General features: G+C 38.4%; 2 protein-coding genes across 10 annotated transcripts in view; one reads left to right on the top strand and one right to left on the bottom strand.

Moving 5' to 3' along the window:
- The window catches only part of LOC309687729 (protein broad-minded-like), a 112,375-nt gene that overhangs the window by 37,239 nt on the left and 61,474 nt on the right, over positions 1–13,662 (top strand). For 6 of the 9 annotated variants that reach the window (XM_082502896.1, XM_082502897.1, XM_082502900.1 and 3 more), the window contains exons 10-13: positions 6,494–6,612; positions 7,886–8,005; positions 8,263–8,351; positions 12,497–12,584. In XM_082502896.1, the coding sequence (XP_082359022.1) occupies positions 12,530–12,584 (55 nt within the window). In that variant the 5' untranslated portion in view covers positions 6,494–6,612; positions 7,886–8,005; positions 8,263–8,351; positions 12,497–12,529. Of the gene's footprint in view, positions 1–5,221; positions 5,610–6,493; positions 6,613–7,860; positions 8,006–8,262; positions 8,352–12,496; positions 12,585–13,662 lie in introns of those variants that run through there. The other 3 variants (XM_082502895.1, XM_082502894.1, XM_082502899.1) reach the window with 3 other exon arrangements.
- Positions 8,358–12,476, bottom strand: LOC309687727 (spastin-like). Its single transcript, XM_082502891.1, has one exon. It carries the CDS (start codon positions 11,350–11,352, stop codon positions 10,231–10,233), a length of 1,122 nt encoding a protein of 373 aa, XP_082359017.1. The 5' UTR covers positions 11,353–12,476; the 3' UTR covers positions 8,358–10,230.

Genomic DNA, 13,662 nt, shown 5'->3' with positions numbered 1-13,662 from the left:
TATCTCGTAGCATGAAGTACTGTAAGCAGTTGGGTACAAAGTTTCTTTGCGCTAAGTTAATTTATTTGGTTAACTGCTGTGTGCCATAACTACTGAAAACCTAGTCAAACATAGGAAGCACTTTTTTGGACAAAGGGTTGGAACATGAACGAGAGAGGAGGATTGAATCAGGAATGCACAAAAGTACCAATAGTGGAAATGCAGGAGGCCTTAAAGGCTGAAATTATTAACGTACTGAGATGTATATGATGTCATATATTAAATTGCATAAGTGTGATCAGCTGGATTTTTGCTCCCAAGATTGTCTTCCAATAAACAACTGGTTTCCTGGGTTGTGCTTTGTTACTGTGTTTTAGGATACATCTGCAGTCTTTAAATTTGTCATACTTTAATTAGTATGCTTATTTTTTTCAGTTTAATTTTATTTTCAAGCTTGTTTGTAATTTTTTGCTGCTAAACTCATGCTTTATTTTGCTTTTCTGGACTATAAATAAGGTAGAGACAGCAAAGATGAGCTACCATGCTGGCCTGCTCTCCTTTTAACTGCTCCATCCATTTTCATGGTTGTGGTCAAAATATTTTCGGCATGCTGTGAGATTAGTCCTCAAAATCATCCCCCAAAATAGACTACTTCAAAAGAGATTTCACCCTCAGCTTCCAGCTGCATGGCATCTGCTGTAACTTACACCAACTCGACTTAAGAGTACTTTCATCACATTTTTTATAAAAGCGCTTCTACACAATATTACCCAGCCACAAATAAAGCAGCCAGGTGGCCGAACATTAAAGGGACTGTTCTATAAATGACAAGTTATGGGTTCAATCCTGAAGCAACCATATGTCCTGTAAATAGTGTCCTTGAATCAGACACTGACCTCCTACTGCTTACTCTCGCTAAACTGCTCTGGATGAAGCATCAGCTTAAATGCTTAAGATGTAAATAAAACAGGAGGAGACTGCTGGGAGCACAAGGGCCTGTTTCTAGCAGAGAGGGGGAGAGAGGAGTGAGGCGGCTCTGAGGGACAGAGCCTGCATGCTAACATAACACTGAATGCTGATCAGACTCTTAACGAAGAGACTGCTCATCGTTCTCTGGCGTGAAATAGGATTACCATATGTTGGTTAAAGTCCTGCTAAATGTAAGCCAGCAGTAAATGCTAACAAGGACAAACTGATCAAATAAACTCACTGCGTTACTTAGATAAGGTTGTATTTATGGGGATGGAAATTTGTATAATTTGTAGATTTTAGCATGTAAAAAAATGGAGCTATTTTTAAAGGATGACAAAAAATCTAGAAAATGAATGTAATTCATTGACATTATTGTATCATAGTTTGCATTGTTCTGACCAGCAGTGTCCTGCAGCTCCCTGTGAGCACTTAATGAAAGAGGTTATGGTTTAATGTCAGAGCAGAGAACTCACAGTTGTCAAATATGATTTTGCTCTAATATGCACCATGTGGCGCTGTATGTTTTCTGTGATTGGAGGGTAGTGTCACTGCAGCTGTCACCCCAGCCTGCTCTCTGCTCTGCCTCGGGAAAAAAGCAGCAGAGATACAGATGTAATTACTTGACAGAACAGCAACACTGTATGAAAATGTGACAATTTCATAAAACCCACTGCAGCAAGGGTAACAGATGATACAACACACAATACTGTGCACAACTCTTTAGGCACAGATGTTGGCAGCGAAGCATGGTGAAGCATCCCGCTGTTTTAGTTTTTGTTGTTTTGGGGGTTTTTTTGCAGAGAGCATGTCAAAACTAGAGACTAGAACTACAATTAGATCTTTTATCATGCAAAATAATCAGATCGCTTAAGTTCATTCTGTAGCGTGACAATGACCCCAAACAGAGCCAGAGTAATAGCTTCAGAACATGTACTGAATGTGCTTTATTAAAGGGTTTTTATCAGACTGTGATTTACGTTTACTTCACCTTATGTGTTCATTGTTGAGTAAAAGCTATTGATACCAATTATTTTTATACTATATCCTCACTTCACAGTGAGAATCAAAATCTGTTTCTTCTTTCTTTTGTACTAAACATGTTCTCACACTCTGGAGCCATTTTGGTAACATCTCCAGGCACTTATTTGTCCAATTATTTTTAAGCTATATCTATATTAACTTTAATTTCAGTGATCATAAAAGTTATATACTAGAATAAAAACAGTTTTAAAGTTTTAGAATAGAATAGGATAAACCTTTAATACTGCACAGATGAGAAATTTGGGTGTTACCCAGCTCTTATGGCAAGGGGAATATAAAATATAAAATTGAAAAATTTATAAATTATAAAATTTGCTGACTTTGCACCAAAATGGCTCCAGAGTGTGAGAACATGTTTAGTACAAAAGAAAGAAGAAACAGATTTTGGTTCTCACTGTGAAGTGAGGATATAGTATAAAAATAATTGGTATCAATAGCTTTTACTTTTACTTTTACTGTTAGCGCCGGTGTCCTTCTATTATAGTGATACTAAACAAGGCAGGAAATTATATTTTTATTCTACAAAATGAAATGAATGTATCTACTCTGCAGAAGTGTTTGTGAATTTCAACAGATCGATTAGCTTGCTGCATTATATGTATGAACTGCATTTTTATCAGTTGCAGTTTCACCATCTCAGTGCCTAATGCTTCCCTCTTGTGGTGTCATGGTGGTTAGAAATAAATATGATATGTTATATGAAGTATATAATAAAAGCAAAGGCTTCACGTAAAGAGGGATTGGGACAGCTTTTAAGCAGGGTGACCTGCAGTATCCCACTGATTAACAGCCTCAACTGACACGTTCATGATGACTTTTGCTTTGTTCCCATTCCTCAGATCGATTTTCCCTTTATAAGGTTTGCTAAACCAGATGCTATATTTATGCTAAAAGTGGCCATAAAGAGTAAGGTCAGAAGGAGGAAAGGTAATACAGCAATGAAGAATAAAGGCAAAGTCAAAGACCGATTCCAGCTTTAAAAGCTATCTATGTATTTTTTTGTACATAGATTTATATGAAAAAGATGATCTGATTTCTAGCAGCAAAGGGCACATGCAAAAAAGCATTGGCAGGATAAATTCAGTTAAAGCAGTTAAATCAGTGCAAAGGTACAGAAAAATACTTATATTAGTTTGGAAATCAACAAGCAAAGAAATCCAGATAGATGTGATTTTTCCCATTCAATAGTACTTTTAATGTTCATAATTAAAAATGCTTTTGATTAATTTTGTCAGTAGGAGTAAAAGTTTGATGATTTTTTTCTCAGTGTTACTGCTCCATTAATAATAAGTGTTTAATAATTAATAATAAGTGAATCCAAGTTTTACCCCAATGTTTCCACCATTCCTCTCACCTAACCCTCATTTCCTCTTCAGGCCTTGCCTTTCAACCACACACACCCTCTACAGCAAATTAACAATATCTGAAAGTCATGTCCTTAAGAAATAAGAGGGGAAAATCGAGTTAAGACCCAACACAGGACCTGAAAGGTGCATCTAGCCCTTCAGCTGATTCATCTACCGTTTGCTGAACCCTTGTCAGAAATTGTTAGAAGAAGAAGAAGCTATTCTTAAGGATGGGAAACTCTTGATTGATGGAATCTTGAATATAGAAAAGTAACAATGGATTTTAATCCACAATGTAATGCCATTGGGAAAGCATGTGATTGGCAAATGCATCATTTTTCAGGATAGCAATGATCCCCAAAATACTGTCAGTACAGTAAAAGCATACCTGGATAGAAAAACATACAATAGAACAGCATCAGTCATGGCTTGGCCTCCCCAGAGCCCAGACCTCAATATTACTGAAGCAGTGTGGGATCATTGTGACACGAGAACGGAACAAAAGGCGGACAACACCCAAAGACGTGCTCTGAATATCCTTCAAGAAGCCTGGAAAACTGTTCCTGTGGAAATGACAAGAAAACTAGAACTGAAGAATAACAGTTACAATGCCAAATATTGACTTTCAAGCTTGTTATATTGTTATAAACTCTATTTTACGTATATTTCCATTTATGTTTGCACATGTTCAATAAAATCATTGCTCCTGAGGCAACGAGGAATGGCTAAAGATTTCTGCCACTACTCCATAACAAACATCAACTAAAAGTGTTTGATAAATGCATTCTATTTGCTTTTTTAAAAATCACAAAGTGAGAGATTTTTTTTCAATTTAAGTGAGCATTATGTTAATGTTTTAAATGTCATGGCATAGGATCAGATCGCTTCAAAGTAAATTATATTTTGAAATGTACAATCCCTTAAACACTGTGTCCTGATCTTGAACTAATAACTACTGAGATCTCAAGTCTACTGCATAATAAGACAAACAGCACCATTTAGAAAATTTCTTTTTATTGCAAGTATTCTTAATGCTTTGATGTTTTGTACAGATTTTCATATTTACAGTGATAATTAGTATTCGTCTAATAAATAATACAACTGAAAGTCATTCTCTAGCCTACATGTTTAAATATTGCACGTGCAAAGTATGTATAATATGTGCTTGTCCAATAGATATGCTGTCTTAGCAGCTATTTACAATGTTACATAAGAAACAAATGTGGGATCCAACCACCATGCTACTAAAGAGACACTGTGCGTTTCCCCTCCAAAGCAAACCCTCCACTTCAGTGATGGAGTCATGCAATTATTCTACTGGGGTGAAGACAGTTTAATTACAGCATCACTGCAATAACAGTATCCATCCAAAAAAAAAAAAACATCAAATAAAATTTTAATTATTTCTAAATAAGAAATTCGTGATAAAACAGTTTTCCAATTAACCACTACATAACAGTAGTGTCTAGTTCTTATTTGGTAGGAAATGTCCACCAGTGCTGTAACGTTTTCAAAAATAATAGTAAAAGAAAAAAAGCATTTTGATGAAAAACTAAACCAGCGTGACCTACTGTACAAGTTTGTTTAGGCTGCTTTTGCAGCAGTGCTCTTTATAAAGTCTCCAGGGTGTGATAGTAATAAATCATCTGTGAATGAAACCTTTTACACGTTTAAAATCACTTTGTCTGCCATAGGCAAGAAATCTGTTCCTATAAATACACCGTTTAATTATGTGTTCGCATTGCAACTGCTGCTCTGCCAGAAGTGTAGGTAGAGCAAAGTCAACCTATACATTATACATATCCTCATATTTGAACATTCAATATCAATATATTTTCCACATATTGTGAATATAACGCTGAGTGTGCAGAGAGGGAGAAACACGCAAACACCGTGACGAGACAAGAGCACGGGCAGTGTGATGTTACTTCACCTCTAGATGGCACTATTGCACAACCTACAACCTTCTGCATCGTTTCACTGGAATGGATGACAAGTACAGTGCAAAAACAATAACAGGAACAAACTGAGTCCGATATGATATACATATTTATGCCAAAAAAAAATGCCCGTTTGATCTTGTGTTTCCATGTAGGAACAGGGAAAAATGTCTATATTGTGTTGTCTGGTTCACCTCGGCAGAGTTCTATGGCTTTGGCAGGAGGGTTGAGAGGAAACAGAAAGGGCCTTTACCGCCTGCACCTGGCATGTTTGTGATGAAGCAGCTGCCTCTACTCCTGCTGAGCCTCCTCCCTGTACCTCTGAACCCGAGTGAGCAGAGAGCACCGACGGTCATGCACACACACAGATACTGTACACTTCAACAGACACTGGAGATACAAATGATGGGCCATTTGCTAAACCTGCAGCACACACTGCTTTCTATGTGAAAGAACCATTCTGTGAGAAAAACTCTACTGCTCATTTGATCTATGACCTCTGAAAAACAGTTCATGATTTCCATTACTATTCAATTATAAAAAAAAAAAAAGTACATTCCCTGGGTTATACAGCACTGATATGCAAAGCTTAATTGTATATCTGTAACTCTAGAACTGCAGTATTTATAGTTTTCTTAGTTTAATATTTCAATTTCATATTCTTCTTCTAAGTATAAAATCCCTTTTGTTATATTTGTCTCATTAATTTAACTGAAATACACTGAAAATTGCTCACAAATTAAGGTTTATGTGTCAATACAAATGCAGGTTTTATTGCTGGGAGCTTCCCGTGATGCACTGACTATTTCTTCTTCCATGACACTAATGTTTTGTCTTTGCTTCATCATTTATGTACTGTACTGTATCCCCAGTTTTCCAGCGAGGGCTGCGTACATTTTGATTGCATTAACGTTTTTATCCAGCCTTTATGTGCAAGCTTGAGCTGCAAAATTCAAATGTAGTTACTGACAGGCCAAAGTGCAACAGGGAAGAGATTAAATGGGATCAAAGGGAGTGGCATTATAAATTCCTTCCTTCCTGAGATTCAAATCCTCCAATCAAAACGGTGCCAGCAATGCAAAGACAGATTTCTTTAAAAGATTGGACACAATAACAAAGTCAGTCGTTTATTTATTAAAGCACTGTTAATAATTTTAGTTGCTGCTATTTCAAATAAATGTTTGGTACAACAAATTTCTCCGTGTTCTGTCTCAGGCTTTATTCGGGCCCTGGTACTAGAGCTATGGTCTGTTCTTGAGTGCAGCAGTGACGACATCAGAGTGGTCCGTCCCAAACCAACTCCCATTGACCCCACAGATAGGAGTTGCATTAAGGTATTGTATGTATGTGCGTGCGTGTGTGTGTGAGAGAGAGAGGGAGAAGGAGAAACTTCCTGGAGCCCACAATGCCCCAATTTTTAGATATCTACATAATAGTACAGACACAGATCTCTTAGAAGTTTTGCTTTTCCATCATGTTTTTAGCTCACTGGTTACAAAGGTGTTTAAATTGATTAAAATTAAATTGATTCCAATTATTATTAACCCAGGACTCAGAATAGTGGTCCATGTGTTGCTGTGATACCAGCAGCCATGTAGAAAATTCACTTGTGAATATTCATATTTAAGAAACTGGCAATAGTGATTTTGTTAACAAGAAAGGCTTTTTGCTGATTGGTTTATGGGTGTCTGGGCAAATAAGCCTTACTTTCATAAGACTGCATTTTTAGTTATGTTTTTGGCAGAATTTCTCTCAGGAAAGCTTCAACAAGCTCCAGCGTGAGCCTGTCTGTGTGTGTCTGATGCTTGGCCTCTGACAGCAGCCAAGTCATCTCTCTCAGAGAGACTAGCCAAGTGAATACGGACAGCCAGTGATGTGTAAACTGTGTCCTGCCACAGGCGACTTTAAAGTCTGCCTTATCAGTGGGTTATACATATATGCTGAGGTCAAAGGAAAACTAAATATACACACACCAGCACTTTGGTGAATTAACTCGAGTCTTTGCTTTAATCTGTGCTAAGTACAGTAGGAGGTTTGGTAGTACATATGAAGATAAGTTCACACATGCACAGAAACATCAGAAGACACATGAAAGTATAGATATTTCTATTTTAGAAAAAAAAATCCATCGTATCTTGTTTTTTTCTTTACGTTTCTTTGAAGCTGTTTAATATAATCTAAGTTGTAGCTCGTTTGTGCAAGTGTCTCTCTTTTTTTCCTTTGATGCTTTTGATGATATGTTTTCCCTGTTCTACCAGACCCAGTGAAAAATGCAGGGAGCTTTCCTGTAGTTTAATATTCTTCAGGCTGCAATAGGTTTCTGCTCAACCACTCTGCTCAGAATATATGTCTTATTCAGTTTTGAGAGTGTGGTAAACCATGTTTTATCTTTGCAATCATAAATTCTTTTTACATTTTGTTTTGCTTTGAATACTACAGATATTATTTGTCATATTATCGGTAGTGTTTGTAGTTGAATAGTGTTATATTATTATTATGTGTTAGGATTTGATCAATCCATGACGTGCACAAATGCATTCACAATGGTCTTTAAAAGCAAATACATTTTTTCTCTCTAACAGCTGCTGTATTTACTTTCCTCTTCAGTCCTTCCTGTACTTGGTCAACCTCCTCTCCTCTTCCCAGTCGGTGTGGCAACTGCTGGGCCGACAGTCTTTGGCCAACAAAAGCGAATACACCCTGAGGGAGATGCCAACCTCCATACCTGTAAGTGTTTTTCTTCTTCTTCTTTTCCACACACTGCAGTTTTTTTTTGTCATCCATCTGAGGGCATGTTTGCACTTTTTATTTGGCCTCCAAACACCACCCACCCATTTGTTTTACTTCAAACGCATTCAAATAAACCCTCTCACACTGAGACTGATATACGTTCTCCACCTTACCCATTGTAAATTTCCACACAGTTTTCGTTTTGCACCCTATCCGGTGCATTCTTGTTCAAAGCCTCTCATTTTACTCCACAGGATTTGATTGACAGACTGATTGCCGTGAATTCGGATGGGAAGATTCATTCTCTCTTCCACTACGAAGAGAGTCACACATTCGGCCTAAGGTGGGATTCATTATTTTTTTCATATTACTTAACATCAGTGGGGAAGTAGACGATATCAGATTATCACCTGGTGACTGCACACACACTTCAGCCTCTGGCAATAGGAGACTGGCATGGTGACGTAATCGGCCTTAAAATGCGGCCTTTAAGGCTGCAGACCCTGAATTGGGATACAGCCTCTGAATCGCTGCATCTTGTAGCTGTGTCGTCTTAAATTGGTCATGTGATTTTGACGCGCCGGCGCGTCCGGCAACCCCAGAGGTTTAACTTAATATTTAAGTGTCTCTTGGTTTTAGACTAGTTGTTTAGTCTAATTTGATGTTTTAAACCAGAAAAGGAAGAAGAGGGCTTAGAATTACAGGTAAGAACTGCTCAGTGGTATGTGATAAACTGTAAATGTAAAGCTTACAGGTCAGTCCTCATGTTTTTAAATCAGATTTTGAGTCTGTACATGGCACATTATGCTTTTGCATGTTGTGAAATGTGCTGCAAAACAAACTGAGGTAAACTAACTGGTTTACTGTGATGGATTTAAAGTGCGTGTGACTGGTGCGCAGTGGCTGTGGTGCTCACGGTCAGAGTTCAGTCACAAAGAGGGTAACAGAGATGAATTTAAAGTTAAGGTGATGGTGCTTAGATTCATTCACAGACTGAAACCTTCACACCAACTTTATCCTGTGTCTCTTAGTTTTAGACTAGTTGTTTAGTCTATTTTGATGTTTTAAACCATATCACAGGGTTTTTACTTCACCATTTACGGGGTTTTAACAAGCAAACAAAAGACAGATCGTGATGTTTGAAAATGTTTTGGAAATATTCTTTAAAGATTAGATGTAAAATACGCAGAGGATAAATTCAATTGGTTTATTAGTTTATTACATAAGTTGAAAAAAAGTTAAACAAGTAAATAAAGAAACAACGTAAAAGAAAAGTAAACAAAACAAATCGGTAAATAAAGGAAAATGGTAATAAGAAGGGGAAAAAAAAGAAAAGAGAAAACCCCAACAATCCCCTCTGAGCAAGCACTAGGCGACAGTGGGGAAGAAAAACTGCCTTTAAACGGGCAGAAACTTCCGGCAGAACCAGGCTCACGAGGGGCAGTCAACTGCCGGGACTGGTTGGGGTGAAAAAAGATGAAGGAGAGAGGGAAGAAGTGTTAGGAGAGAAGGGGAGAGGAGAGGTGAAAATTAAGATGGAACAGAGGTGGAGGGAGACGAGGTGACGTCAGCAGTAGAAAAAATAGAAAGAGTAGAAAAAGCAGGAGTGTCCCTCCTCCAGAAGAAGCGGAAACGTTTTTTCTTCTTTTCCATGAGCTTTTCCACGACCACTTTTTTCTCTAGGATGAGGGTTCTCAACTGATCGGTTGTTTCTTCAACTTCCTTCTCAAGTTTCTGGCATCTTTGCTCCATTTCTTTTAATAGATTGCACTTGTCTGTATTTTGCTGTTGTTTTTCCTTGTGCATCTTTTCTAACTGCTCATTTCTTCTTGTGATTTCTTGAAGCTTACGCTGCAGGTCTTCATTTATTTTCTCTTGTTGCTGCTTTTGTGCAAGCATTTCAGCGTTTTCACACTTCAAGTTGTCTGAGTTCAACAACATCTCATTAATGACCTCTGAGTGTTTTTTCGCCATTTCATTGATCCTACGCTGCATCTTTGAACGTCGTTTTTCCAATACTTCTCCTTCCAGTTCAGGTGTTCTGTCCTTCATTGTATTAATTTGTTCAGTTGTAGATTTCTTCTCTCCAAGTCCTGGAGAATACGTTTTTTTTCTTTTTCCTGTTGCTCTTTCTCTTGAAGAAGCTCTTTATTTTTGCACTCTGTTTCATCCAGCCTGACTGGATTTGGATTTATTGAAGAAGGACCACCAAAATCTTTGTTCTATTTGGTGTACATGTTAAGAGTTGCTGGACTAACAGTTGGTTTGATTTGCTTCAGAGAATCCTCAAAGTCTTTCATCTTAATGTTGCGCACCTCAGCAGCAGCTATAACACGGACTTGTTCTGGTGCCAACTCTCTTATTGGGCCAAGTGCAGCATCTTTGGCTAATGCTGTCAAATCGCTCCCTGAATATCCTTCAGTCACTTTTGCAAGACAGGACAGTTCGTCTTGGCTCAGTGGACTCCCGTGCGTTCCCAAAAGATTTTTCAGCAGCGTAAATCTTGTCTTCTCATCGGGTAAGGTCACATATACTCTTTTTGCAAAGCGCCTTAATATTGCTTCATCGAGCTCCTGGGGCCTGTTCGTTGCTCCCATTACAAGTACTCTGTCATCCTTTCCTGACTGCAACCCGTCAAACTCAATGAGGAACTCAGTTTTTAAACGGCGAGAGGCGTCGTGCTCCCCCTCCCTCCTTTGACAGAGCAAGCCGTCCACTTCATCGATGAAGATTACTGAGGGCTGTCTCTCTCTTGCAACTGCAAAGAGTGCTCGTACGAGCTTCTCGCCTTCTCCCACATATTTGGAGGTCAAACTAGCAGCACTGATGTTGAAGAATGTTGCATTAGACTCTGCAGCAACTGCTTTGGCGAGCATGGTCTTCCCATTTCCTGGTGGGCCAAATAAAAGCAAGCCACGTGCAGGAGCTCTCAGACCAGTAAAGAGATCAGGTCTTAAGGCAGGAAGGATGACAATTTCTTGAAGTGCTTGCTTTGCCAGATCCTGCCCTGCGATGTCATCAAATGACACAGTCGCTCCACTGTATACAATTTCATTTGTAATTAAGCTGACCAGTTTACTGTCCACATTCTTTTTCATATCCCTCTTCGGGGGCTGTTTCACAGCTGCCGGTCTTCCATTCTGAGTTTTTCCCACCCGAGTGGTTTTCTTTGCATCAGTTATTCTTAATGGAGGTCTTACAGAAGTGGAGGGTCTGATGGTGGTGGAAACACCTGCGGGTTGACTTTTAGGAACTGACTTTGGCTTACTTGCAATTGTTTTGGTCGACATTTCTCTTGCGCGACTTCCCCCCTGTTCACAGTCATAACACGGTAAACTAGTCATAAACGAAAACGTTTAGGCTATTTATCGCATTTAAAGGTCTTTCTTTGGGACAACGTCACAGAACACAGAAACGTCACAGGGCTTTGGAGCGTGATGTTACAGAGGTTTACAAATACTTTCAAATATAGCTCTGGTCGAACGTTTGAAGGCTGCGAACAAACTGACTAAAACTTGCTGCTCCTGACCCCTATTTATAGAAAAACTTCAAAGGCTCAAAGGCATGTGCTTGTGACATCATCACATGTCCTTGTGACATCATCACATGTCCTTGTGACATCATCACTCTTCATGAATCAGATTGTCACATGACATTTTAGAATGGGGATGTTTTTTTTTAAACCGTTTTCAAATTTAACCCTCTGTGGTCCAGGGTATAATTGGCCGTTCTTGACTATTTTTGATTTTACCTCTATATTTCACCTTTAAAATATGTTTTTCTTGCCTTATTTGGCACCATTATTTTCAGCACAACCTCAAATATCTGAAATTTGAGTTATTGTTTTCATTTTGGTATACTATATTAGCACAGTTGATCTAAATTAATAACACAATAAATTGTGTGTGCATCTCCTGTTTTGTCATGGTTGTATGTCCCGGTTCGTGACAGGCTGCATGAGCTCATCTGGTGGGAGTGTAGTACTGTAGTATTTCAGGCATAAAAACGTGGTTTTCACAGACCTTGTCACAGGGTCTGAGTCTAAGATTCAAATTGTAAACACACAAACACTCAGGCTTGCTGCAAACCTTAGCTGATCCCCCGTGGGCTTAATTTACTGCCATTGTTTACGCACCATTGTAATTGCTTCTCTAGTTTGGCATTACACTTTAATTATGGAATGTAATTATATTTTGTCTATTTTTAGTTGTGGCATTGTGTTGTAATTAATGAAGGGCCTGCACACTCCAATATCAATTTACAATTTAAATTCTCCACAGCATGTTTAACTACATTATGTTGTGCCTTTCCAGAATCCCAGATTTACTTACACATCTCCCTTTATGATACATTAGTACTACATTTGACCTAAACCTTTTCCATCCTTTTTCCAAACTCTCATTCATTTTTTACCTGATAACCAAAAACTGTGATAGTGAAAGGCTGAAATATTTCTAGGGGTATGAGATTTCTGTGTGTTTTCTGTAGGTGAGCAGCTGCGAGAAGTTTGGCTACGGGGTGATGGTGACACAGGTGGCAGCAACTGCTCCGGGAGTTGTGGCTCTGCACAGTTCAGGTACTATTGCAGTTATTTGGACACAACAAACACTTGTCAGCTGTGATGCTTAAGGCTTATATTATAAGTTGTTGTTGTTGTTTTTGTGTTGTCGGTATAAAGGAGACTTAAGGCAGCTTAGGGAGAAATGTATTTGTCAAACCGTTTTTGTTTGGGTAAGAAAGAGTAAGAAGAGGCGTTCTTTTTTGATAAATGGATTCACATATCAGTTGTATACTGATACTAGGTTTATCCATATGCAAAAGGCTCCAGGAAATACCGTACTCTTGTCAAAAGAGGTCAAAAAATGAAGCTAGTGAACAAATATTTTAATCCTGCATTCTTTCTATTGGCTAGAAGGGGCGACTCAACTGGTTATGGGAAAAGAAGTCTGATTACTTATCAGCCCTTCGCTTATAACAGCACCGCTGCGTTCTGAAACCTATTCTCTCCTATGACTTTACCCACGCAAGAACAGTTCCCTGCTGTGTTGAGCAGCGCTGGCTGTGGAGCACTCATGTGTTCCATGATGTGACATATGTTTGTGCCATCGATAAAAAGGCAGACTGACAGAAAGAAGGATGACCTCAAAAAGTGATATAGTCCAGACAGAGCTTACAAATGATGGGCCATTTGCTAAACCTGCAGCACACACTGCTTTCTATTAAATACTGCACGTGCAAAGTATGTATAATATGTGCTTGTCCAATAGATATGCTGTCTTAGCAGCTATTTACAATGTTACATAAGAAACAAATGTGGGATCCAACCACCATGCTACTAAAGAGACACTGTGCGTTTCCCCTCCAAAGCAAACCCTCCACTTCAGTGATGGAGTCATGCAATTATTCTACTGGGGTGAAGACAGTTTAATTACAGCATCACTGCAATAACAGTATCCATCCAAAAAAAAAAAAAACATCAAATAAAATTTTAATTATTTCTAAATAAGAAATTCGTGATAAAACAGTTTTCCAATTAACCACTACATAACAGTAGTGTCTAGTTCTTATTTGGTAGGAAATGTCCACCAGTGCTGTAACGTTTTCAAAAATAATAGTAAAAGAAAAAAAGCATTTTGATGAAAAACTAAACCAGC

Source organism: Aulonocara stuartgranti (assembly GCF_965226115.1).
Source record: "Aulonocara stuartgranti genome assembly, chromosome: 14".
Classification (NCBI taxonomy): Eukaryota; Metazoa; Chordata; class Actinopteri; order Cichliformes; family Cichlidae; genus Aulonocara; species Aulonocara stuartgranti.
Note: the sequence above shows the minus strand (reverse complement) of the source record. Positions and strands in the feature narration are given on the sequence as shown.